The sequence below is a fragment of the Lampetra fluviatilis genome, chromosome 22 (genome assembly GCF_964198595.1).
Source record: "Lampetra fluviatilis chromosome 22, kcLamFluv1.1, whole genome shotgun sequence".
NCBI lineage: Eukaryota > Metazoa > Chordata > Hyperoartia > Petromyzontiformes > Petromyzontidae > Lampetra > Lampetra fluviatilis.
In genome coordinates this window covers 4,107,653-4,132,804 of record NC_136296.1, presented here as the reverse complement: position 1 = coordinate 4,132,804, position 25,152 = coordinate 4,107,653, and the positions used below count along the sequence as shown (strand labels likewise).

At 47.2% G+C, this 25,152-nt stretch overlaps 1 protein-coding gene across 4 annotated transcripts in view; it reads right to left on the bottom strand.

Moving 5' to 3' along the window:
• The window catches only part of LOC144938460 (CUB and sushi domain-containing protein 3-like), a 683,443-nt gene that overhangs the window by 56,261 nt on the left and 602,030 nt on the right, over positions 1 to 25,152 (bottom strand). For all 4 annotated transcript variants that reach the window (XM_078866283.1, XM_078866284.1, XM_078866285.1 and 1 more), the window contains 6 exons: positions 17,093 to 17,266; positions 14,622 to 14,807; positions 12,910 to 13,083; positions 5,106 to 5,288; positions 3,428 to 3,607; positions 929 to 1,108 (listed from right to left, as the gene is read on the bottom strand). In XM_078866283.1, the coding sequence (XP_078722409.1) occupies positions 929 to 1,108; positions 3,428 to 3,607; positions 5,106 to 5,288; positions 12,910 to 13,083; positions 14,622 to 14,807; positions 17,093 to 17,266 (1,077 nt within the window). The remainder of the gene's footprint in view (positions 1 to 928; positions 1,109 to 3,427; positions 3,608 to 5,105; positions 5,289 to 12,909; positions 13,084 to 14,621; positions 14,808 to 17,092; positions 17,267 to 25,152) is intronic.

Genomic DNA, 25,152 nt, shown 5'->3' with positions numbered 1-25,152 from the left:
AGATGTGATAAATATGAGGTTGGAATGTAATTTTTTAATCAATTTGAAACACTCCGTTTGTTCAATGATGTTGTTTCTGATATTCGTAGTTGGTGAAGGGAATGAAACTGGAATATTGTCGAAGAAAAGAGCACGATTTCGTTTTTTGGGGGATTTAGAAGCAATTTCAGTGATGGTAATTCATACTGAATTAAGTCGAAAAATCATGTTGGAGATTTTGTTTGACTTCACTTGGAAATTTACCCGATACTAGCATGACAATGTCATCAGCAAAGAAATGTAATTCTGAGTGATTTAAGTTTAATCCAAAGTTGTTGAGATATCAGGAGAACAGAATTTGACCCAGCATAGAACCCTGTGGACGAGATGTAATCACTATGTACCTTTTGAGAACAGTCTGAAAGGTAACTGTTAAATCACTTTATTTTACTGTCTGAAAACTGAAAATGTTACTTGACCCAAGTCTTGTGAATAGAATTACATGGTCAACAGGATCAAAGGCTTTGGCAGGTAGAGAAATAATGCACAGGAGTAGTGAACTTTATCCATGTTACTGAACAGGAAAAGTAATACATCCATCATTACTGCCGTGGTGCAGTAATCCTCTCAAACAGTTATCGTCTCAAATAGCTGACTGTTTGCTATGCAGGAGATTGTGGCTTTTTCGGTAGCAGTTTATTCATGATTTAAGTATTTTTGGAATATTTTAGCAACTGGTGAAAGAATAGAGATTGGCCTATAATTACAAAGTTTTCTTTGCAGACATTTTTATATATTGTTGACCGATGATAGGCTAAGGGAAACTTGAGAAATCACACGGCATTGATCTTGGCTTTAAATACTGTGTCACCACAGTATGAACAGGACAAACAAACCACAAGCGCACACACACACACACGAAAACTCCGACATAGCTCAAGATGCATACCTTTGCAGACGGCCAGGCTGCCACTCCATCTCCCCTCTTTAGTGCACAAGCGGTGGTTTGGAGTAGCCGGGTCCAGTGCGTAGCCAGGATGACACTGATAGCTCACGTTGTGGCCAAACGTGAAGTCAACACCGATCCTTATCGCGCTGGCAGGTGTGCCGGGGTCACCGCAGCTCACCACTAAAAGCACAGAAGCAAATTCGGAGATAAATTAATCAGGGCCCATGTCAAGAGCTCATTAGAGTGGCCCACCATCTGGCTGTAGCTCATCACCTTGGATACCAACCTCTGGGTGCCACTCCAATGTCCGTCTCTCTCCTCCTTCCACTCATCACAACCGATTTTACGATCACATCTACGACGCCCTCATGGCACGCATCATTCGGAACTTGCCAGTTGTTTCACCCACCCTACCACGATCTCTGCAGCATTCTCCACATGCAACTGCATTCGAGAGACAAATTACATTGGTCATGGTCAACCCATGGTCAACCCACTGCTGGATGAAGGCCTCCCCTAGCCGCCGCCACTTCTCACAATTCTGCAATGTACTCACCCCCACCTGGCATCGCGCAGCAAAGAACTAAATACATAAAAGCAACAAACACTTTTCTAACTGAAAATGGGCACTAGTAATACACTATTACTCCAAGTGATGTATTATATTTAGGTAGAAAAATTGAAAAAACATAATCAAGCATGGCAGTCATTAAGTTATAAATGACCCGCATTAAGAATGGTCCCACCTAATGATAAATTACAATAATATATTGGCAATTAAATGCAATGCTAACACTGTTCATGTTGACTCTTGACCAACCATGATGTATTTCTACACTATCGATATGTATAGAAATATTGTGTGTATACTTTTTTTTAAAGTATATTTTTAATGCTTAGGGGCTGGTTTTCTATTCAATATCAACATTATTATGATCGGCATACATGGTCTACCCAATGATGGATGAAGGCCTCCCACCCTAAGCGGTCACCATCTCTCACAATGTCTCGCATAGCAACAATCCATGCAGCTCTGGCACACGAGCTAATTCAATAACTCCATTTTTGCTGTGGAGCAGGTATCCTCCTTTGGCTACAACTCCATCGACTCACGATTCTCAGCAGTCAATGCGATGTGTCTAACTTGTATATGTCCTCTACTGGGGGAGATGTTAACTACCTTGCCTCGTGTACAGGAGGTCGTGGGTTCGATCCCAATCCCGACGCCTGCATATTTGGAATTTGCACGTTCTCCCCGTAGTCGCGTGGATTTTTCTAGGGTTCCTTTTTGTTTCCTTCACGTTTAGAAACATGCGTTTACAGTATTTGACTCCTATAAAATTCAACACGATGAGCCACTTTGTTGAGCTATCATTTGTGACCAGGTCACTTCTGAAAAAGAGCAATATCGCTCAGTGGGCTTAACGTGGTACATTTAAAAATAGTTTAGTTTTAAGTAGTACTCCATGAATTTAGCTTCCTCAGTGCAATTCCATCCACGCTTCTGGTGCAAGTTTCAGCTTTTCTTCTATATTCTCCGTCGATGTCCATGTTCCAGATCCATATGACATGGCAGGTAATATGCACTTGTTAAATATCAGCTAATGGAACAGTGTACAAAAGGTAATCTATATTAAAATTTGCATGTGTTTTCAAGGCTCCACAATCGAAAAGGCAGTCTATAACGACAAGTCAATCCAGGTGTATTTTTATCTGCCCTTGCCATTAACTGAAACGTTCGCCGAAGATATATACTTCTGTTATGAGGCAGGCAGTGTGTTTAATGATGCAGGTGGTGAGTATTTTGTTGTTGATGTCTCAAGTTTGTTGTTGATGTATCTTTCCCCCCATTGTGCCATCAGTGTCATCGGCATGAGACAAAGCATCCAATAGTATCTCTCACACAGCCATGCAACCCGATGGAAAATAAGAATAGATTTTACCCTCTCTGGCAATAATTCAGGTGTTAAGATGTTCAAACACCCAACAGATACATTCGCAGCAGAGACAGCCTTCTTTATGGACTAGTCTCACCAGTGTCAGACCAGAGAATGCCAAAGGGCGAACACTACAAAGACAATGCCACACGTATCAGAGCATTTATAGCTCGGGGTGAGCAACCATATCATCATGCTAAAGAATGGTTCACCGAAGTTATATATCACAGAGCTAACCCTGTGATCCCTTCAAGTGACTGCTGTTCGAAACACCCCTTTCCCACCCCACTCTTCATATGAGAGAAACATTCATCGCATACAATTAAACCCGACATTCCAACTTTCAGAGCTAGAATGCATTCAACTAGTTAAGTGCGGGGCATTTTTAAGTTACGGTGCTTTGTGGAGTCATTGGTGACTGGGCTGAGACTCAAGAACGCGGTTTAATCGCAGGCAGCAGCCTGGGTTCAAACCGATGATCTCAGCGGTGCCAGCCCATCCCTCTGAAACTCGGGAGCCAATTAACCATTGCAGTACACCGTTGACCTGTGGTTTTTCTCACCGATGCAGCTCGGCAGGACGCCGGTCCAGGTCCCGTTGAAGGTACAGGTGCGAGTGCGTGGCCCCAGCAGCTGGTGACCCTCCCGGCAAGCGTACGACACGGAGGCGCCGAACTGGGTGTTCCCAACTGCCTGCACGATGGCTCCGTTTTGGGGCACGCCGGGGTTCCTACAGGACACGGCTGGCAGCCCACGGAAAAGAGTGACACACACAACAATGACAAAGATTTTTCCCCCCGTATAGCCCATTACAGACTGTTGGGGCATGTGCTGCTAGCGAGTTGGCATCTATGAAAGCTGCCACGGTACACGTGGGGGTGGGTGGCCAGCACCATGCCCTTTGTCTCCCCAGTGTTCGTGTTTTATACACACTGCACCATGTACTCATGTAAGGCTGAGTCGACCTAAGGGAGGCCCAGGACCGATGCCAATATTCGTCACTGCGATTTGGTTGTGAACGGAAGTTGAAACCAGGTTGGTAAGGCGGCGCGCTAACCACTGCACTACGGCTCCCCACATACACAGTCACTTTATACCGGGTGAGACACATTGAACTGAGAAGCTCTTTTTCAATGGCGACATGGCCAAAGTGGCTGATACTGCAGCAGGCAAGTCAACTGGGAAGGGAGGGTTTATAGAGGCTGTATTGAACTAAAGTAGGGAATGTTTTTAAACATGATTAATATTTAATAGAATAAAAATGTTAAACAATCATAACTGCATACCGTGGAAATCTAGTAAGCGATCCACAATAAAGGTATTCATGACACTCGTGAGAGGAACTGGCATATGGCATTTTGCAATGGCATTTATAACACATCCCCAGTTTAGCCTCACGTGGTAGATAAAGGCGCAGCCCTGCAAGTGCTTGCTCACACCACTTTTGGCAGAAGGGCCTCCACTGGGGGAAGCTCTAAAGAGCCCCTTTACATGGTATTTGGCCTCCTGTTCCATGCTGACCAAACATTCGAAGAGGCGAGATTACCCACTTAACCCGTGCTTTAATCATTCATGCCCAGCCGTGATGGAACCTATCAGCAGGTATCCCCATTTGGCAGTCGGATCCCACCCACATAACGTTGATATATGTTTTGGGGTTAGGCCATGTGGTAGTTTTTAAGTCAAAATTACTGTAATGAACCCTCCACCACCTCACAAGATTACGTGGCCAATGTTTTAATTAAAATCTGACGGATAAAGTTCCTCATCGCCGGCGGCCTAAGGCTTCTCATGGCCAAAGTTGACGTCAACATATGGCGACGTTTCACTCAAACCGCTGAGCTTCGACAGGTGGCGAGCTAGGAAACTCACGCACAACTTCCAAAATACGAATCGTTGCATTGGCTGTGAAAAGTCAACGTTTCAGGTCAACATTAAGGTTTTTTTTTTTTTACCAGGTAAGGCCCCCTGAGCTATATAGCTCTTTTTTAGAAGCGACCTGGCCACAAATGATAGCTCAACGAAGTGGGCCATCATGTGGAAATGTATTGCAGCCAAAGACTCTTAAACTCATGTTTCTTAATATGGAGGGAAAAACCGAAGGACCCGGAGAAATATTAACGCAACAACGGGAAAAACATGCAAACTCCAAATATACAGGCGTCAGGGTTGGGATCGAACCCATGACCGCCTGCATTCCAGGCGAGGTATTTAACATCTCGCCATTGTGACGATCTTTACCTTTGCACTCAGGCTGAAATCCAGTCCAGCTTCCATTGGCCAGGCAGATGCGCTGCTCTGGTCCCTTGAGCAGGTAACCCTCCTCGCAGGTGAAGCGCAGGACGCTCTTGGCCTTGAACTCGGCCCCATACCTCGAGCCGTGGACAGGAATGCCCGGGTCTCCACAGAATCCAGGGCTCGTGCCTTCCGCACGCAACGCACCAGCAGGCGGTCACTCTCTGAAACCATCGCCAACCTCGCACAAAGGTCAACGTTCAAAAGCAAAGTTGTCTGCATGCTCAAGGCAGTTCAAGGCGATGCGCGTCTCGCCTGGTGAAGAGAGAGGTTGCGCAGTGGTTAAGCGAGCTGCGCTACAAATCCAGCGAGTTCGATTGCCGCTCATGACCAACAATAGTGATGATTATCTGAACCGGTCCTGGGGCTCTCCCAGGTAAACTCGGCCTCAAGTGAGTACCTGGTGTGGTGTGAAAACATTATCACTGGGGGAGACAAAGGCGACCGGGCGTGGTGCTGGCCACCCAACCCCTCGTGTGCTGTGCCGGCTTTCATAGCTGCTACTCGCGAACAGCACTTGCCCAAATAGTCTGTTCAGGCTATGTGGGAATCTTTGTCTTATGTCCCACGTAGTGGCCCTGAGTTCGTGGAGGAAACTGCAAATTCTCAAGACGGGGCTAAGTCTATCCATAGTCAACAATTTTTACTTGCCACAAAATGGTACTCTGTGATTTATCAACCCAGGGGGATGATGGGCTGAGTTAAGTGTCAAACAGAAATATTTAATATACATTGCCATACAAGCCACATAAAAGTCGACAGTAAAATGAAAAGTTAAATGTTCTCAATGGAGCAAGAGAGCAATTTTCCATTTCCGTTGGATGGCCCTTATGAAGTGGTGAAATAACCATAAGCCAAGCAATGCTAACCTTTCTCAAAGTTAAAATATTCATTTCATAAACTCTGCAGGGATGGCGAGTGACTGACAGAGACGCTCAGCTGAGATATCATTCTGGACTCTGATGTGCGAATTAAACTTGTTAACTTGGAATTGCACTCGGGGACGGAGAGAGGTTGCACGTGGATCGGAAAACAAGTTCGTAAATATATTGATCTGCCTGAGGATGCCTCCAACGTGGGAGGCGATACGTCACAAAGGAGAAAGGAGCAGTGCTCGTCACGGCTATCCTGAAAGAGCAGCTTTCAAGAGAATTTCCCAATATATTGACCGTAAATAAAATTAACCCTTTCCCATTCCAAGAAATCTGCAAGTTGCAGGGTGAGTCCCGTTCACTCAATCTCGGAAAGTGCAAGTGGTTGGCATAAATTTTATTGAGAGGCATAGCACCGTTGTGAAAGACACTGTACTCACCGCAGAGAACCGTAGCGACACGGCCACACTCTATAATAGTTGGTGCCAAACTGTGCCACATTCCCCCCCGCACGGCCTTTTGGGAGCCTCAGCACCGAGAAAGTTATTTTATTTTTTCTGATGAAGTACACGTATGTCGTTCTAATGAACGTACCTCATCAGAATGGAAAAGGGTTAAGTGGGCTTGGGCAGGACAACATCGCTTAGAGAGACGATTTATTGTGGTCGAGACTAATAATGGCGTGGCAGCCAAAGTAGAGTTACACATCCCAGAGGCCATAAGAACATGGAGCTATGAAATCAGCTTACGCATAGGACCTAGATAAACTGTTGTATCGCAATATGATTTAAACTCAATCATTTGTGGATCATGAGTAGTTCCCTAGCTGGCATTTGGTAAGTACCGAGCCCTTGTATTGGCTTTGAAAGAGGGGGCCCAACTATTTCAGCGGCGATCGCTTCCATTTGACATCGCCGTCAACCTCCACTCGCGCATTATAAAATGCTCTGGAGATTCACGCTCGGCAAATTCCTTGAAACAGGTTTCTATTTGGTGTTTGAACATCTTAACACCTGTTTTTATTGCCAGAACGGGTATAACCCACTGTTATTTTTTCATAAGTTCCGCAGTGTTTAACGTAAACGCACGTTTGCTACTCACCGTTATAATGCTGTGCATCGTAACGTCAAGGCTCGTGGCCGTGTACAAAAAAAATGCCACTCCGCATTCTGTTTATTTTTTTGTGCCGGGGCTTGGCCGTTAAACTTATGCTCCTTCAAACATGACTGCAGCTCAAGGCTGGGATTTATGAATTTAAACGTGTTTTAGGCAAAAGGAATGCCAATTGGCAGACGATTGCAACTGTGACAGGGACTTTAATGGGCTCTGCATGTTAGGCAGTTACAACTTTGAGCGACAAGCAAAAGCTTGCATGCAGATTTTAAATGAAAGGCTGTTTCGACGTCTTAAAATAAAAGCACAATTGCAGGATTCTCTTGTCAACACACGTGTTCAAGGCAACGCTCTCAAGATGTCCACTAATTGTTAAAGCTTTCGTGACTGCAGGAACACATATTCTTTGGGTCTTTCGATAAAGTCAAGTAGATAGGTTCAAAGAAAGTAATAAAATAACAAAAAAACTTCGACGTTTCGATCGCAACACAAGCGATTGAAAATGTTGGAATTGAAACGACCGCTTGTGTTGCGATCGAAACGTCGTGGTTTTTTGTTATTTTGTTATTTTCTTTGAACCTATCTACGTGACTTTACCAAAAGGCCCAAAGAATGTTGAGGAAAACTTCACCGAGTTTCAAGACGTTTTCACGAGGGTCGAAATGTTGGAATGTTTCGTAAATGAGCTATTGAATGATGTGCATGAGAGGTAACCGTGTTACTCATAACCAAACCGTCGGGTGATACATTGGCTGCATACACAAAAAGACAACTGAATTTATATTTCTGCCATTTAGCATTAAACATAACACAATTACCGCTACCACAAAAGTTTGTTTTCTTCTTCAATAGCTTCCCCCTTTATAATGCGAGAAATCTCACAATATTCACTGAACCACAACGCTGAGGTCACATTATGCCCTTTTCTCAGAACACGATGTTCACGTTACGGCAATATTTGAAAAACAGATGAAGTGGTTATCGTGGTGCTTATATTGTATGATATATCTTAGTATCACCATACCATGGCAACCCCAGTAAGTAGAAAGTAGATAAATGAATAGTGTATTGCCATTACTATTTAATCACATTTCATGTTTGATTTTTAATCATTATGTCCATCTCCTGTATGCCAAAGCTTTTTTAATATTATTGCACGACTTAATTACATGTCATAAATGTAAATTGGACTCCTGACTACTTCATTTGTACACCAACTGATGAATTGCATTTTCTATTGACCCAGCGTCATCTTCACCGGTGAACCCTTTACAAACAGCGTGCACTTGCACATACGGCCAAACAACATGTGAATAAAAGCGCCTACTGTGTGGGAAGCTGCTTGCCGGGCCATAGGTTCACGGGCAATTGGAAGCCATTATTTATACGAGACCATACGTTCTGAATAACAAGAGTGCACTTACACAAATGTTAGTGTGTGAGTTGTGCATGTGTCATTGTGGGGAGCGGTAGTGTAACGATTGGCGCGCTGCGCTACGAAACCAGAGACCTGAGTTCGATTCCTGCTCATGAGCAACACCAGCCACGATTATCTAAATCGGTCCAGGGCCTCCCCTAGGTCGACTCATCCTCAAATAAGTAACTGGTGCGTGGTGTGTAAACATTGCCACTGCGGAGACAAAGTCGGCCGGCAGTGGTGCTGGCCACCCACCCCCTAGTGTGATGTGCCAGCCTTTCAGAGGTGCTCGCTAACAGCACTTGCCCCAATAGTCTGTTCAGGCTATAGGGGGATGTTTGTATAGTTATTGTGGAGAGGGGTGACACAGTGGTTAATGCATAGTGGAGTAAGCAACACAACTTAAATTTGATTCCTGGCCACTGATAACATCATTCATATAAGAACTTGGCCTGGGGCCTCCCTTAGGCGACTCAACCTTAAATGAGTACCAGATGTAGTAAACTGTGTACATTTTATACATTTATTTATTATATTTATTTATTATATTTCAGCACTGTGAGAGATTGCCAAGGATTGCAAAGGCCTTAATTCAGCAATGCATTAACCATGGCTGATGAAGACAATGACAATGATGGTGATGAGGCAAAGCTTAATTACCATGCACACAGTTTTTAAACCAGAGTTGTATTTTTATATTTGCGGAAGCTTTTACAAAAAATAGCGAATTATATTTTAGCATTGTCCGGCTTTGAGTGGTATTACTGTGTCCACAGCTGTCCTGTGCCTTCCTTCAGTTGACTCACCCGTAAATGTGCACAAGCACACAAGAATAACAACTCAACACTGCCGTGTTGGCGGTAACACTGCCTTGAAATGAAAAATATACATGAGAGAACGTGTTGGCCAATGGTCCATAATTAAGGCACATAAATAATGTGTTTTATGTGCAATTAAGGATGTCTATTGCCCAATACGTCATCTGTTATATACATATGTTTCATTTTAAGCCCACAGTCTTATTGACGAATGTGTTTGTGGGTTTTTTGTTGAAATTGTGCCTGGTTTGTGATGTGAACATTACCGCTGGGCATACGGAAACAAACGGGGGATTGGTTAGTTTAACATGTAGGCTTTCGCACACAATAACACACACACTGCCACCTGTCAATTCTTTCCCAGGACATTAAAATGTAAGTTTTTTTGTCAGTTGCTTATGAGTAATACACCAGTTTAACATGTAGGATTTCGCGACCAATATCATCCATAATAGTTTTTTGGGGGGGTTAGATCAAGTAAGTATAAATGTGTTGTTAAACCCGCCACCACCCGACACAACCAAAGAGTAAGGTTTGGCATGTAAACAGAACGTGCAAATTCGTTACTAGTACAGCACACCGGTGTGTTGGAGAGCAATGGGTGCTTGCGAACAGCACACGTCTCTCTTGTAAATAGGGCTACAATGGGTAGTTCGTGTTTGTGTGCGTATGAGTCTATATGTATGAGTGCGGTGGTGCGGTGATTAGCGCGAAATTCAGCGCTCCGAGTTCGATCAGGGCCAAACACGAGTGATAATTTTCTGAACCAATCTTGGGCCCCTCCTAGGTCGACACAACCGTAAATTAGTACCTGGTGTGATGTGTAAACATCGCCACAAGGGAGACAAAAGCAGCCGCGCTTAATGTTGGCCACCAACCCCCCTCGTGTGCTGTGCTGGCCTTCATGGGTGCTCGCTAACAGCACTTGCAAGAACAGTCCGTTGAGACTAATGCAGGGAATCTTCTTTGTCCTTTGCATGAGTGCATTTGTTACTGAACTTCATGAGCTATTCATGTGGAGTGAGGAGGGCGGAGGGGGGAGTCATTAACGTGTGAATGAAAGCACCAAAAACAAGCACGCAGCTTTGGGTCCATCCATGCGTACGGATGCACTCCCCGTACATTATCCCCAATGTTATGAGCTGACAATTTTGACTTTGAAAGTGTGCTCTGTATTAGCGTTGGCCTTGTAATTTAATGAGCCCTAAGAACACAGCAATTCGCCGTTTCAAGGCTGGTCGCAAGCATTCATGCATGCCACCGACCAAGTTGACAAGCTGCTTTGAGAGACGCAACAATGAGAGGGTGGTTTCAGATTTGCGGTGCCACTGCTGAACGTGATGTGGCAGAACTAAAGTGTGCATTGTGATTGAGCTCCGTTGTCAAAGGGAAGGTCATGAGTGTTTGTTTCATTTGTCCTTGCAGTGCGGGTTTATACATGCGGTTTTGGGGTATGGGCTTAAAAAAAAAGAATTCCAACAAAGTATGCGCATTTCAAGTGCTCGGTTGCGCCTGTGGGAATAAGATCAATGGGCGAGTGAAACGCTCAGGCTGGACCCTGGGCCTGCGCTCAGGGGAAGGGGGCTTTGTGTGCTGCAAGGTCGATGGTCTCGGTGCAGTCACCGATGGCTATGATGCATTTAAGTTGTAGTGAATAATAACAAAAGACAACTGGCAAGTGCGTATAACCTGGCTGGATACATAATCACTCTGTCAACGTCAGTGGTTCTTTGTTCTCGGCACACAGTGAAGCTTTCAGCCATGGTGGAAATTCCACGTTTACTTTTGAAGTGCCATTTTTAGATGTTAGATATCACCGTTGGCTTGTGCATTTCATTGACTTTTGAGGGATGATGAGATGTCAACTCTCAATTGAGATATAAGGCAATAGTGGACATTCCACATTACTATGACAGGGAACATCTCTATATGAGTTTACATTTAAAATATGTCCAACATAGTACATCATAAATAATATAACCGTGCATTGCTGTGGACAGAAAACTTGATTTAAAATTACAAGTTGCAAGTTGAATACACAGTAAATATGTATGTTTAATTTAATTTGCACTGTATGTAGCCAACCATGCTAATCGGAGGTGCGGAGGAAGGACAACAAACGAAACACAAAAAGCGGTTCCAAAGAAATTAGTTTTCAATCTAGATTTAAAAGTGCATAGCTCCAGTGGCTTCCTAATATCGTAAGAGTGTTCCAGACAGCCGTGGAAGCGAATATGAAAGCGCACGATGCAGCAGACAGTCTTTGTATGATGGCTAGCCAACTCAGCTCATGTCTCCAGGGCAAATAAAATAGAAAAATGTTTTCGGGGTGAAGTTAAAATTGTCCGAGGGAGACATTTTGATTGTGCTATTTCCATCACTGCCTTACAAATGCCAATGAGAATGAGTGTTGCCCCATGCTGATTTGAGCATGATGGCACGACGGCTTTTGAGAAGTGAACAAGTGAAGTGCTCCTGCAAATATACTTCAAAAGCAACAATACTTCAACACGTAGGCTTTCTCAACCAATATAATGATTCCTAATTGTTTTTTGGGTCAGGCTGGAGGACATTTTCCCAAGTCTAGCAACTGCCCGATGATACTGGTTGTAACTACCAGATAAATGTCCACACCCGATTGTAAAATGTATGTGGATTGATCTCCAACACATTCATGTGCTGAAGCAGTAATACATTGGCACGTTTAATTATCTTATACCTTTTTAACCCTTTCCTGTTCAGAGACGTCTGCAAATTGTATGTGTGGGTGGCCCGTTCTCCTCTGAATCTCGGAACGTGCAAGCGGCTCAGCCTTAACTTTATTTAGAGAGACGTAGCGTCACTGTTTGTAAAATAAATTATACTCACCGCAGAGAACTGTAACGACATGACCGCACTCTATGATAGCTTGCGCCAAAATATGCCACATGCCCCTCCCGCATGGTCTTGTGGGAACCTCGATACTGATAAAGTTATTTTATTTACATGTTTCTTCCGGTTTTGTTTTAATGACATGCACGTACCTCATCAGAATGGAATTGGAATGGGAAAGGTTTAATTGGCAAGTCAATTGGAGGAGGATTTCCAACTTACGTTTTACTACAAGACCTGACCCAAAAATAAATTATTAAGCAACAGCACTGTCTTAACGAATCACACCAAAATCAGTTTCCAGCAGTGCTTTTTTTCAAACTGAAATTCAAACAGTGGAAAAGGTTTCTAACTTAAAACACGCTTAAAACAACACAAAAGACTGACGTTGAAAAAGGTCAACAGTGAGCTTGGAGGCGCCGCTGAATGAGAAACACGCGTTTGGAGTATATGATTGCTATACATTTCCACGTGATAAACCACTTTGTTGAACCATCATTTGTGGCCAGGTCGCTTCTGGAAAAAAAGAGCTATGTAGCTCAGTGGGGCTTACTGGTAAAATAAACAGAAGTTTATACATTTTTTAGTAAGGCATCGAACCGCAACACCCGTATTATGCTCCGACCCTCTCCCCCCCTGGATAGGTCGGAGAGCGTTACCAGAGCAGTGGGGCGGCGATCCGGACCAATCGCCGTCCACTTGGCAGAGGCGCGTGGGCGAGCCGACGAGACGGTGGGCTCCCGTGCACGCGTAGCTCGCCGTCGCACCGTATGTGAAGCGCGCCGCGCTCAGCACGGAGAAAGGAGGCGCGCCCGGGTGGCTGCAGTTCACAACTGGCGGGGGGGGGGGGGGCAGAAGTGCGGCAACGGTCAACGCGCAATGGAGTTCACGTCCACACGCGTGAGCGTACGTGTGTGCATGTCAAAAACGTCAAAACGCTCGGACGAGTGAAATATTCACATTAATTTGTGCATATTTCACATTCTGATGATGGGGAAAAATTCACACTCGTCAACAACGCTGTGTTAAAATATATATATTTTTTTATAATCGGTGGCGTTTTTGTCAATGGCCATTCTTCATAGCACATACAGCAATGGTGTGTCATTCATTTGATTGATACAAGAAGGAGGAGAAGCCATATTGGCTCACGACTGAAAATAAAACTCATGACCTTCTGTTGTGAATTCGATGCTCCGAGCACAATGCCAGAATCGCCTAATTCATGTTGGGCAACATTTTGTCATATGGAACATTTCAAGGCTTTTAATGTTAGAATTGTTCAGGTAATAACAACACGTTGCCATTATTGTAAACCATAGTGTATGGCCAGTATGTGCTAATGCAGTAGATTGTGGACAACAAATGTGATTGAATAGAAATGTTTCCCTTGACATCTGCAAAAAAAATATGTTTAAGATGATCCACAAATGGGCCATCTAGATTAATAATATAAGAGGAAAACTCTGGACCAGCTTTGACTTATCTGAGTTTCATCAGCAGGGTGTAGCCTGCAAAAACAAATATTCCTGGGTTGCCTGGAGTAATGGGCAGCAGCCCTTCGTGAACACCTTGGAGCTGTAAGCAACATTCCAACAAAATGATAGTTGAGGGATTTAAATGTATATTTTAAATTGTGGTTGAAATATACACTTTCTTCATCAACATATTTAATTACTTATTTTCAACAATTCACCAAGTCAGGAATCAATGAAATTGTAGAACTTTGTGAATTGAATGTGTAACTTGGAGCCTTACAGTATTTGACATTTGAACCTTATGGAGGTACCCCAGGGCTCCATAGTTCCCCGGCTCTCGCATCATGTCCGTGATGCAGTAATTTTTAGTCTGTTGATGGTCGGCGATGCGGCCATCGACTCATCTCGACGAGCTGTACACGATGCACCACTATGATGCATACGAGCGTTCAGGGTTTCAGCGTTTCTACACTGTGGAGTAGCACTGATTTCGGATTTATTGGTACCCCAGTCGTGGAGTTAAGTACACCCCTGGAAAAAATAGTGCCCCAAAAATAAAATACTTAATTGCCTCGGCCATTTTGTATTATTTGGTAACCCGGGGTACCGCCATAAGGAACCTTTGGTCTTGCCATTAACAGGTAACCCCCAGCAGCATTTGTTAAACAAGTCACACCCAGCTGTTGAGAAACAAAGAAGCGAACACTGGTCTAACAATTCTTCAAATGGAGGGTCCTACTAATTACCGCGACCACTACCAAAAAATCAGCAAACACATATCATGTCGGTGTCAAAGTAAATTTAAATACAACGCGTGCACTGCATTATCTACAGCCGGAGTGATCAGCGGCGCTTACTGATGCCACGTCGCGTCGCGCTTCCGAGTCACTCACTGATGCACTGTGGCAGTGGCCGGTCCCAGCGACCATTGGGCTGGCAGACGAGGGCCGAGGAGCCCAGGAGCTGGTAGCCCGGCTTGCAGTGGTACAGCACGGACGTGGCGAACATGAAGTTCTCATTCTTGCTCTTCACCTGCCGGAGCGAGTTTTCCACCTGCCCCGGTTCCGTGCAGTTGATGACTGCGTGGCCACGATAGATGGGGAAAGAGAGAGGGGGATGGATGCAGGGAAGGATATGGTAACCCGAGTCAGGGCTCCAACTGGCATTTTAAAACGTGCAAGGTGTTTACTTGTCACGACAGTGCACCGAGTTGCTCCTGAAGTGTGACAGCGTTAAACATTTAAAATGATCCAATTCGTCATATGGCAAATATCGAAACGTCGTACTCTATTATTTAATTAAAAAAAATTCTACGTGACTTTACCGAAAGAACCAGAGTATGAAATATGTATCAATTTTTCGTGGAAATTAGTGGCAACGGAGAGCGTTCCATTCACGGAACGAAGGATGCAAGTTAAAATTGCAGTTGCAGTTAAATTCACCTCATCCATAATTTTGCTAGTGTTATTATTTTGCTTCTTTACCTAGTAAAGCACGGACATGGGCCCAGACTAAATTACATGCTTTTTGCACCACCTGTTTTGGTAACACTTGAGTCATACTCATAAATTTACATGTACAATAAATTGGGCGATGCTACGGAAGCAAACTTGAGAATCTGGAGGATACCCATGCAGAACAGGTTGAGAATATACAAACTGCGCAGAGAATGGCACCCGAGTCGGACATCGAACCTAGGCCACACTTGCTGCGTGGCACGAGTGGCACCACTCTGCCACCCAAATGGTAAATCAAAGTGGCAACAATAGTAAGGATCACCATCCAGCAATTCGGTGTGCAGTGACTTTATCTCGTGACTGAAAATAATTAGTTTACCACGTAGGCTTTCGCGACCAATATCATCCATAAAAGAGGTTTTTGGGTTACTTTGCGTAAATATATATGTTTCGTTAAAATCCGCCATGATGAAGCGAATCATCATGTAAGTTTTTTTAAATGCATGCCTACAAAGGGCAGCGTACTTCAATAGGGATTACCGTTGGTAGGGCTATTTTAATAAACACAACAGGCAGGAAGGACAAGTTCAAAGGGCACGCATAATGCACATGCATAATGTACGTTGCCTCAGTAATCCCCCCCCCCCCACATTGTGCAAGAGCGAAGGGTGCTCAACACATCTACGCCTCTATATAAGGAACGAAACAGGTGGACATCTCCACAAATCTGGCTGTCACCTGATGAAGCTAGTTGTAATTACTGGCGAAACGTCGTACTCAGATTGTGGCTTGGCTCTCCAACACATCGGATAGTGCTGGACTAGTGACGAATTGGCATGTTCTGTTTACGTGACAACCCTTAATAGTTGGCTGTGTCGAGTGGTGGCGGATTTATATATTTACGCGATCTAACCCAAAAAACTCTATTATGGATGAAAATAATTAGTCACGAATACATTTTCATTGGTGCTCGTTGCTATTGGCAGCCTTGAGCCAGCCATGCAGATTCCAACCTCTATTCATTTCGTAAAAAAGTGGTACTAATTGTATAAACACCAGCGACACGGATGATGTGGTGAATTTACCTTCAGCATTTAAAATCCACGAGGGCGCTGCATGTGGGGTAGAAGGTGGTGCAGTGGTAATATTTGTGCCTCACAGCAAGAACAGCATGGGTTCGAATTCCGACTCAGGTGTCCCTTTGCAGGGGTTGCCTCTGGCTTCTCTGGTTTTGTCCCGTATATATACAAATTTCCCATCGCCAAAAAAAGTACAAGGTAACTGACAGTGGCTAATCATGAAAACGCAGAACCCTCCTGCAAAACGAGTCTTCATTTTCAATGTGTCTCTCGTGGACATGTGATCTGTAACTTTGATCATTGCCTGTGTATCGATAGTTCAATGTTAATGTGGGATTTTATTGAGGGACTACTGCTGTGCGGTGTTATCTTGGTGTCGTCTGGGACTGTTTTGTGTTTGCTGTCTTGCCCAATCTTTATATATCAGACTTACGGAATCTATATATATAAATTAGTCACTTACAATATTCTCTATTTTGCATTCCTATCGTGTTTTTTGTATTGTTTGCTGTTGTAACTTGCCGATCCACCCATACTGGTCATCTGTGAAAAAGAGCTTCATAGTTCATCGGATTCCTCCAGTATAAATAAAAGATTCCGATTCTGCCAATAATATTCCATACAGGTTTTTTGGGTTAGATTGCGTAAATATATAAATGTGTCGTTAAACCTGCCACCACCTGCCACAGCAAATAATTAATAATAATATTAACAATAATACATTGTGATAATAATGTAACATAATAATACATTATTTGTTTTTTTATTATTATGATCGAGGTACGAGTGGCAGCGATGATGTGACGTCGGCAAGGCCCCCCGGCTCACTCGTGCACGTGGGGAGAGGGGCACTCCACTGGCCGCTGGGCAGGCACTGGATGCGCGCGGGACCCTGGCGTGCGTGGCCCACGTCGCACGAGAAGTCCACCACATCGTTGAGGTTGTAGCCGTGGCCGTGGAGCGTGCCGTGGGCAGGGCTGCCTGGGTGGCCGCAGCTGATGGCTGAGATGGGAGGGGAGGCGGGGGGGTTAAGGGGGAGAGCCCGACGCACAGAGAGGGAGGAGGAGCACACACCCACACAGAGGAATAGAGGTGTTACGGCTAGTCGTTGCTTAACGTGCGTGGTGTGTTCACACTACGAAGCGTTTTCGCTGTAGCGCGGTCCTGCCATTAGGGACCACTTTTCGCAGAATGCGGAACGCTCCCCCTCTACTCACCCCCCCATTACGCGGAACGTGCGCTGCTATATGCGCTCAACGACGAACTACTTTCTTGAGTTGGGTGGCTGAGCGGTGTGATACAGAAGGTGGAATGATACAGTGACGCAGCAGCCTACCCTCAGTTATTTGTCATGCCATCTCACCGTAAGTATACATACATCGTTATCTCGTTAAACTTTATCGTGACATTATTTTTTGGGGAAATTGTTTACGCCTGACGTGCTTTTTGCTGAACGGGGCACTTTTCAAGAACGCATCTACTGCGTTAAACGAGGAACTACGGTACATACGGAGGAGGTATTTAACCGTTTCTAGCCAAGGGAGGCGAGCGTGATATACAGTAGTAGCGTTCAGAATATCTAGTCAAATTTTCTCCATACTCGAAGGGAAATCGCGTGGTCCTGGTTGCCCAGAGCCAGAAGTGCAAATTCCACATTTGCATGGCAGGAGTAATCTTTTACCACTTGGCAGCCACTCTTGCCTTTGTGCAAGTGATATTTTATTTTATCCACCCCAGAGCGATGTTGGGCCATTTTTTTTCCCCCAAGTATATTAAATTATGACCTGATTAAGTCAAGTGCCCAATCACATCATCACCCGTGCGCATTTTTATCTCCAATTATTTGACGATTTACCTTTATGTCCTGTAAAATACTTCAACATCATGAGTTGTATATTTTTAGAAACGTTATATTACATGTATGCAAGCATTTGCTGTTCCCTTATACATTGCATTACCTACATTCGTACCGCTGAGGACAAATGCATTCTAGATTTTAATACAGGTAGGAACAATGTTCCACACTGCCCACCAGGGATTTATTGTCTGTCTGTCTGACTGTCAGTTTGTGTGTCGTGCATAAATAAATATATAACATAAACAGCTCTTTGATTGGTGGAGACCTACTTCCGGGTACGGAGAGGGGAGGTGCCTAAGGGAGGAGGGTCAGGGGAGGGGCCTAAGGATATGGGGGGGGGTGTTCAGGGGAGGGGCCTAAGGGAAGGGGGGTCAGGGGAGGGGCCTAAGGGAGGGGGGGGTCAGGGGAGGGGCCTAAGGGAGGGGGGGGCGATAGTTAAGGGGGCTGTCTGCCTGGCTACCTAAAGTCAAGTTATTTTTTATACATACAGGTAGGAACAACAGGTTCCACACTGCCCACCAGGGATTATTTGTCTGTCTGTCGTGCATCTTATTCGCTGCGTTAACTCTCCCATGCCACTCGAGGCCATCTTGGTGCCAGTCCTTTCCCACCCCACCACCTCTGTGCTCTCTCCCTCCCCCACCGATGGTGCTTCAAACAATGGCGAATAGGCTTCAACGTAAATATTAAGAGTCTTCAAGGCGGTACGTGAGTCCACAGATATTTGCTTTATCACTAAAAACACCATGAGTATATTGATAAGCTTTTTTCTCGTATCTCTTGACGCAGAATAAGCTGCCTATGCACATATAATATCGTATTGTAAGTTAGAGTACTGGCGAAGCGTACTCAGTGTTTTGTATATCCTGCACTTTTATTATCGATTTGTACCGTTTGCTTATGGAATATTGTATTGATTCCTAAGTCATGGAATCTATAATCTTCTACTTTTTGAGTACTTTATCAAACTGCTTGGCGCATGGCACGCATTTTTACAGACGCATGTTGCAATGGCATTGTTCTGATCATTATAGATACAATATAAACAATATAATAAACGTACACCACTTGGTCAAGCCACTGCTAGATGAAGGCCTAACCACGCCATGTCAGTCATTGAGCTTGTTTTGACCATATTTCACTCCGGTCATTGTGGGTGTGCTGAAGATTGGTAATGCTTTTTTTAATAGGCTTTTGTGCATGCAATTATCGCAACACCCTTAAAAATTCAATGAACATCCATAACTGGACATGTGTGCATGGTGGCAATGGCTGCCTGTGGCCATGTTTACGATTCAACTGGAGTCCCCCCCCCACTCCCAGCACACTTTCCAGTTTTTCAATTAATTGTGATAGATTTACAGTCATTATTTAATTTTTTTTTTCATTTTGACCATCTCTATTTTAATTCATACAGTTATTTTTTGGTTACTTTACTTTCTCCTCAATGCAACATTGCAAAAATGCAAGTAGAGTTTTAATTAGGCTTGGCCAAGACATATCGTGACTAAAAGGGATAATAGCAAGTGGACAGAACTTGGGATGGAATGTCAATCGATGGAGAAAACACGTGTGAGAAAATAACCACCACAGAGATGAAGCAATGAGATCATCTCATGCGCATGAGCTGGGTGGACAAGATCATGAGGGATGGTGACAATATCGGGGAAAATATTGGGGAACCTTTTCTCCCAGCAGTAGATTGAGCATGGCTGATGATGATGAACATTGGCATGTAATGTACATGCATTGTAAATAATCTAATCTCACGTGACTTGTTTATTTGTCAGGAGCATAATCAATTTCAGTTGATGAATTTATTTTACGTGCCTACTCAACGCTTTGGGTAGTTGCTACATTTGTGGGTAAGACACGAGGTTGCCATTTCTTAATTTGAAAAAAATAGGTTTGGCATTTCTTATTTATAAATTATTCTGACATGATACATACATCGTGAGTGTGAAAAAGGATAATTGACAGTATTTTATTATAATACAGCTATTATTGACAGTATTTGAATCTTATACAGGGAGGAACAACAGGTTCCACACTGCCCACCAGGGATTATTTGGCTGTCTGTCGTGCATATTTGTCTGTCGTGCACTCTGCGCAACCGACGTTCAGATTGTCATCGGCAACATTCTCGACAGTACGGCTTGTACACACCTGGCTCCTGCTGTACGCGAGTGGTGCGACGGGATTGTCGCACAAGACAGCAACGTCGCGCGCCCGCGCGCTGCCGACCTGAATGTGCCGGATGCGATGACCCACTACGGCGAGTTCGTCGCCGTGGGGCAACGCAAGTCCGCCCTGTCGCAGCACCACAAACATGGATTTTCCTGCGAAAAGCTACCGAAGGGCCTGTATATGTGCCGCTTGTGCATGCCACGTGGCGTTCATGAGGAGCATACCTGCCCTCTCATGATTGCTATGCACAAGCGCCCGGAGCACAAGGACAATCAGCGTGCCATTCTGGTCGGCCTGCCCGTCGATCAAGCAACGCTGGACATGATTGACGACCCGTACGACCCGTTGGGTGGCCAGCTCATCCGCCCGCATCCTGTTGGCCCGATCGTATGGGAAATGCGGCGCCCTGCGACCGATGCGATGCTTGTAGAATCGAACCTGATCACGACCAGTCTGGTCGGTTGCCACAACAACTCGTCCGTCATTAGCGGTCAGGATGCCGGCGAAGCCGTCGAGGAGTACGAGGCGGCGTATATGACGAAAGAGGGCGCTCCTTTGCGCCAGGCCGCTGCTGTGCTCCTGTCCGCCCTGGACGACATTGCGCAACACCCAAGCGTGGCCGACGACACAGGCACGGCACACCGCACGGGGAAGCACTTGGCGTCGCGGACGGTCAACGCGTTCACCGGCGCCCACCAATGGTCCATGCCCTTGATGGTACATGCCCTGCTGGGCGCCACGTCAGAAGTCCAGACGGAAACATTCCGGTACGTCTTCCCACACGCAGCTGTCGCTTACGTCGATCGGCAATTGGATCGCGCCATCGACAAGGACGGCGAAAACGACGATCCTCCGGCGCCTGACGTTGACCCGCCTGTCGATGACGACCAGTTCGTCGACGAGGCCCTGGACGCCCTGGTGTTCGCTGTCCATCCTGATGATAAGGGCGATGGCAGCGTCGGCGGCGCGACGGCGTACAAGCTGCCGTCCGGCAAAGTCGTCTTCATGTCGCAGGCCGAATCGTATGATAACCGCGGGATTCGCTTTGCCGAATACTCGGCGCTCGAGTTCGAGAGCATCGTCGAGCTGGTCCCTAACAAGCAGCGCCTTGCTGCGGCTCAGCCTGCCGGGGCGGGTCGACCTGATCGGCACGTGTTTGATCTGGGGCCCAAACATCCTCTGTTCGCTGAGTATAACGCGGTCATTCGCCTCAAGATGCGTACCGCTGTTCTCGCCGGCCGACCGCCGCCGTCGTTTCCGGGGAACAAACCCGACGATCCCGCTCGAGTCTCTGCATGGAGGCGCGATCTCGAACCATTCGCCAAATACGTCCTGGATCTGCTCGTACCATGGCAGAGTGCCGACGAGCCACGGTTCGCCCGCAACAGCGACGGTCTCGCCGAGATGATTCATGCATGGGATCGGCGCTCGGAGTCCGTCGTCAATCGACAGCACTTCCGATCTCTTTACCACCTGATGTCGAAGTGGCATCGGAGCAGTCGTAACGAGCTGATCACCAGTCTCTGGAGGCAGCGCAATACCGACTACTGGGCCACTGTCCGCATTGGCAAGTCCAGGGGCCCTGGCCTGCGACCTGACAACGCCGACGGGGACGGGGATGCCGAGCACGCGGGTCGTCTCTGTCCATCGGAGATGTACGAGCTAACCGCAGCAGCAGCCAGCCCCGATGTTCAGCGACGAGCGTCCCATGTGGAGCTGACGGCTTCGTGCGATGAGCTCTTCAACGATGCCGTTCTCGTGAGTGCCCACCAACTCGCGGCTTGCCACGGACCGGTGCCGTCGGTGCCGGTGTACGCCCCGCCCGACAACTACGATTTGCTGCACGGCGAGGGGGCCGTTGATGACGTCCGACTGTCGCTGAGCGACATGCGCAAACAGATCCATGCCCTCGAACCGCACCAAACCGATCACGGCGACGTTGGTGCCGCCAGTGGCCATGGAAGAAACGGCGGCCCTGTAGATCCGATGTTCCATGACGAGGCCATGGTCAAAATCGGGCCGTGCTTTCTGACCGATGGCCAGTACTGTGTCGCATCGGAAATCGTCGACGTGCTCGGACAGAAGTTGCTCATGATGCACGACGGTGGTGGCGTCGGGAAGAGCGTCTGCATCCACAAAACCGCCGATGAAATCGCCTCACGCGGCGGCACAACGGCCTGCTGCTGCTACACCGGCGTCGGCGCCTGCCCGCTGCCCCAGGGGCAGACTTTTGCTGCCATGTGGAAGTCGTTCGTCAAGGACCTGAACGCCGGCCAGCTGGTGGACTTGATTTTCAACGTCATCGGCGGCGACAGTTTGCGCCTCGTCGTCATCGACGAGGTCAGCATGCTGCCGGCTGCCTTCCTCGTACTGTTGGACCAGCGCCTGCGCTCAATGTACAATCCGCGTGTGGTTTTCGGGGGCATCTCCATCCTCCTGGTGGGCGACTTCATACAGCTGCCGGTTACATGCGGCCACGATTTATATCGCGTCATGTACGGCGCCGTGTCATCGGAAGACCTGATTGCGCGCTCCCTATTCGAGCGATTCCATGTTTTCGAGATGACTGAGCATCTCCGGGCCGCTGGCTGTCCGGATCATTGCCGGCGCCTCCAGGGGATGCGGGCGCTACCGCGGCGTTACCCGACGGGGACCCGCTGGACGGATGCCGACTGCACCTTCCGCCCCATCACCGACGACATAATCGATGGCCTGACGGCACCGATTACCAAGATCGAGATCGCCGCAGATCCGGCCTGGCTCACGGAATCCACGTGCCTGACGACAAGCAATCGCGATCGGGCCGTCATCAATGCTGCACGTGCTGTACACGTCGCCGTCGCCACGGGTCGACACGTTCTGCGGTGGTGTCGGCGCCTGAAGCGCGACGTTCCTGTCTCGCTGCAGTCACTGCTCTACCAGGAGAAAGACAATTCCGAGCTGTTCGGGTACTTCGTCGCTGGCTGCCCTGCCCAGATCCTCGACAATGGCAACGGCAACGTCGTCTACAATGTCGCGAATGGCACGCCCTGCACACTGGTATCCGTCGCGTGGGACAATGCGGACGAACGCCGCACCACCATCGCCGCCATACGTGCTCAAAGCGACAGCGGCAACGATGGCGTCCGCCGTGTCATTGACGTGCCGATGCCGCCTGACCATATCGTCTCCGGGCATGGGGTCGATGTGGCCGCATGGCCGCGTCATCTCAACGTCGCCCCGCGCAATGCTGACGGTGGTGTCTACGCGGTCCACATCCCGATCGGACTGATCAAACGCAAGCCGAAGACAATCCGGATCGGCAAGGTCACGGTCACCTACGAGATGCACGCGGTCGACCTGTCATTCGCAATCACCACATGGAAATGCCAGGGCGCGACGTTCGCGTGCATCATCGCCCTGCTGGAGCCAAGTCGCGCCAGCCCCAATCTGTCATTCGAGTTGCTGTACGTGATGTTCAGCCCCGTACGGCAGGCGTGTCGATTCCGTTGTTTTCCTTTGGCGCTCTCGTTCCGGAAGGCGCACCTCAAGACGTTGCGGCCAAATATACATTCGACGAAATGGCGAATGGACATTGCCAAAAACGGCATGTGGCAACCACGTGCGGGACCACAGGCTCGCAAGCCACTCGTCCCGCGCGGGAAACGGTCGCGGCCGGAGGAGCCAGCTCCGACGCCGCAAGAGTCTGCTGTGGCGGTGAAGCGGCGACCAAGCCCGCCTCCAACCGGCGTCACTCCACGTTGTCCGTCCCCTGTCTCGGTCGAACACGTTGTCTTCGTTCCGGGGTACGGAATGCTGTTCCCGAACGACTTCCGCTGCTTACAACCTGGCCAGTGGTTGAACGACACCATCATCAACCTGTTCGGGCAGTTCTACTGCCTGCCGCGAGCGGCATACGTCCACCTGTTCAACACGTTCCTGTACACAAAGTTCTTGGCGGGCCATCTCGACGACTTGAATTGCGTCTTCGATGGCGTGTCTTTCAGGCCGGTGTGGATCATACCGATCCACGACCAGTCGCACTGGCAGATCTTGGTCATCGTCAACGCCACGTGCCCACCAAGGTCGACTGCCATGCTGTTAGACTCAATGGCAGCGTGCGGGCAGTCGCGCAACGCCAAAAACATCGCGGCCTTCGCCAGCACGGTGGTGGACTGGGTCGTGCGCGCCGAATCAGTGAGCATGCCGGTGGCGATCACCACCGTGGCAATCACCACGGTGCTTGTGCCGCAGCAACCGAACGGCTACGACTGCGGCGTCTACGCCCTGCTCAACATCATGCACCTGGTGCGCCATTACGACAACATCGTGGCCGTTCAAGGACCAGGTCAGGTGGATTGGCGCGCGTGGTACACGCAGGAGGCGGCGTCACAGCACAGGCGCGACCTGCTGCAACAGCTACATGAACTTAAAGACCTACACCAATAAATCAACAATCATCATCTGATGCAATAGTAACAGCTACAACTTCCAACACGACTACGGCATCCAACACGGATCGCACGAATGCGCTGTCCAACCAAGTTCCTACCTGCCCACTCCGAAGGAACGTGTTTAATATTCCTTCTGCCACGATGTCTCGACATTTTGCAAGGTATAGATAATTTGAGCATTAGATGTTCACTGCATGTTGCCGGTTATCTCTCCGGAGGCATTGAGTCAGTGGATTTTTATGGTCGTTTCACTGAATACTTTTTTTCCACAGGGCATTCAGCGTGCACGGACGTTTTTGCATTTGGACACGACTCAAAAAAGAATAAATTGTAAATTATAATCAACGTCAGACATGAGTGGCATTCTCACATGATTGCCATTCGCTTTATTAAATGCAAGGCTGCTGCTT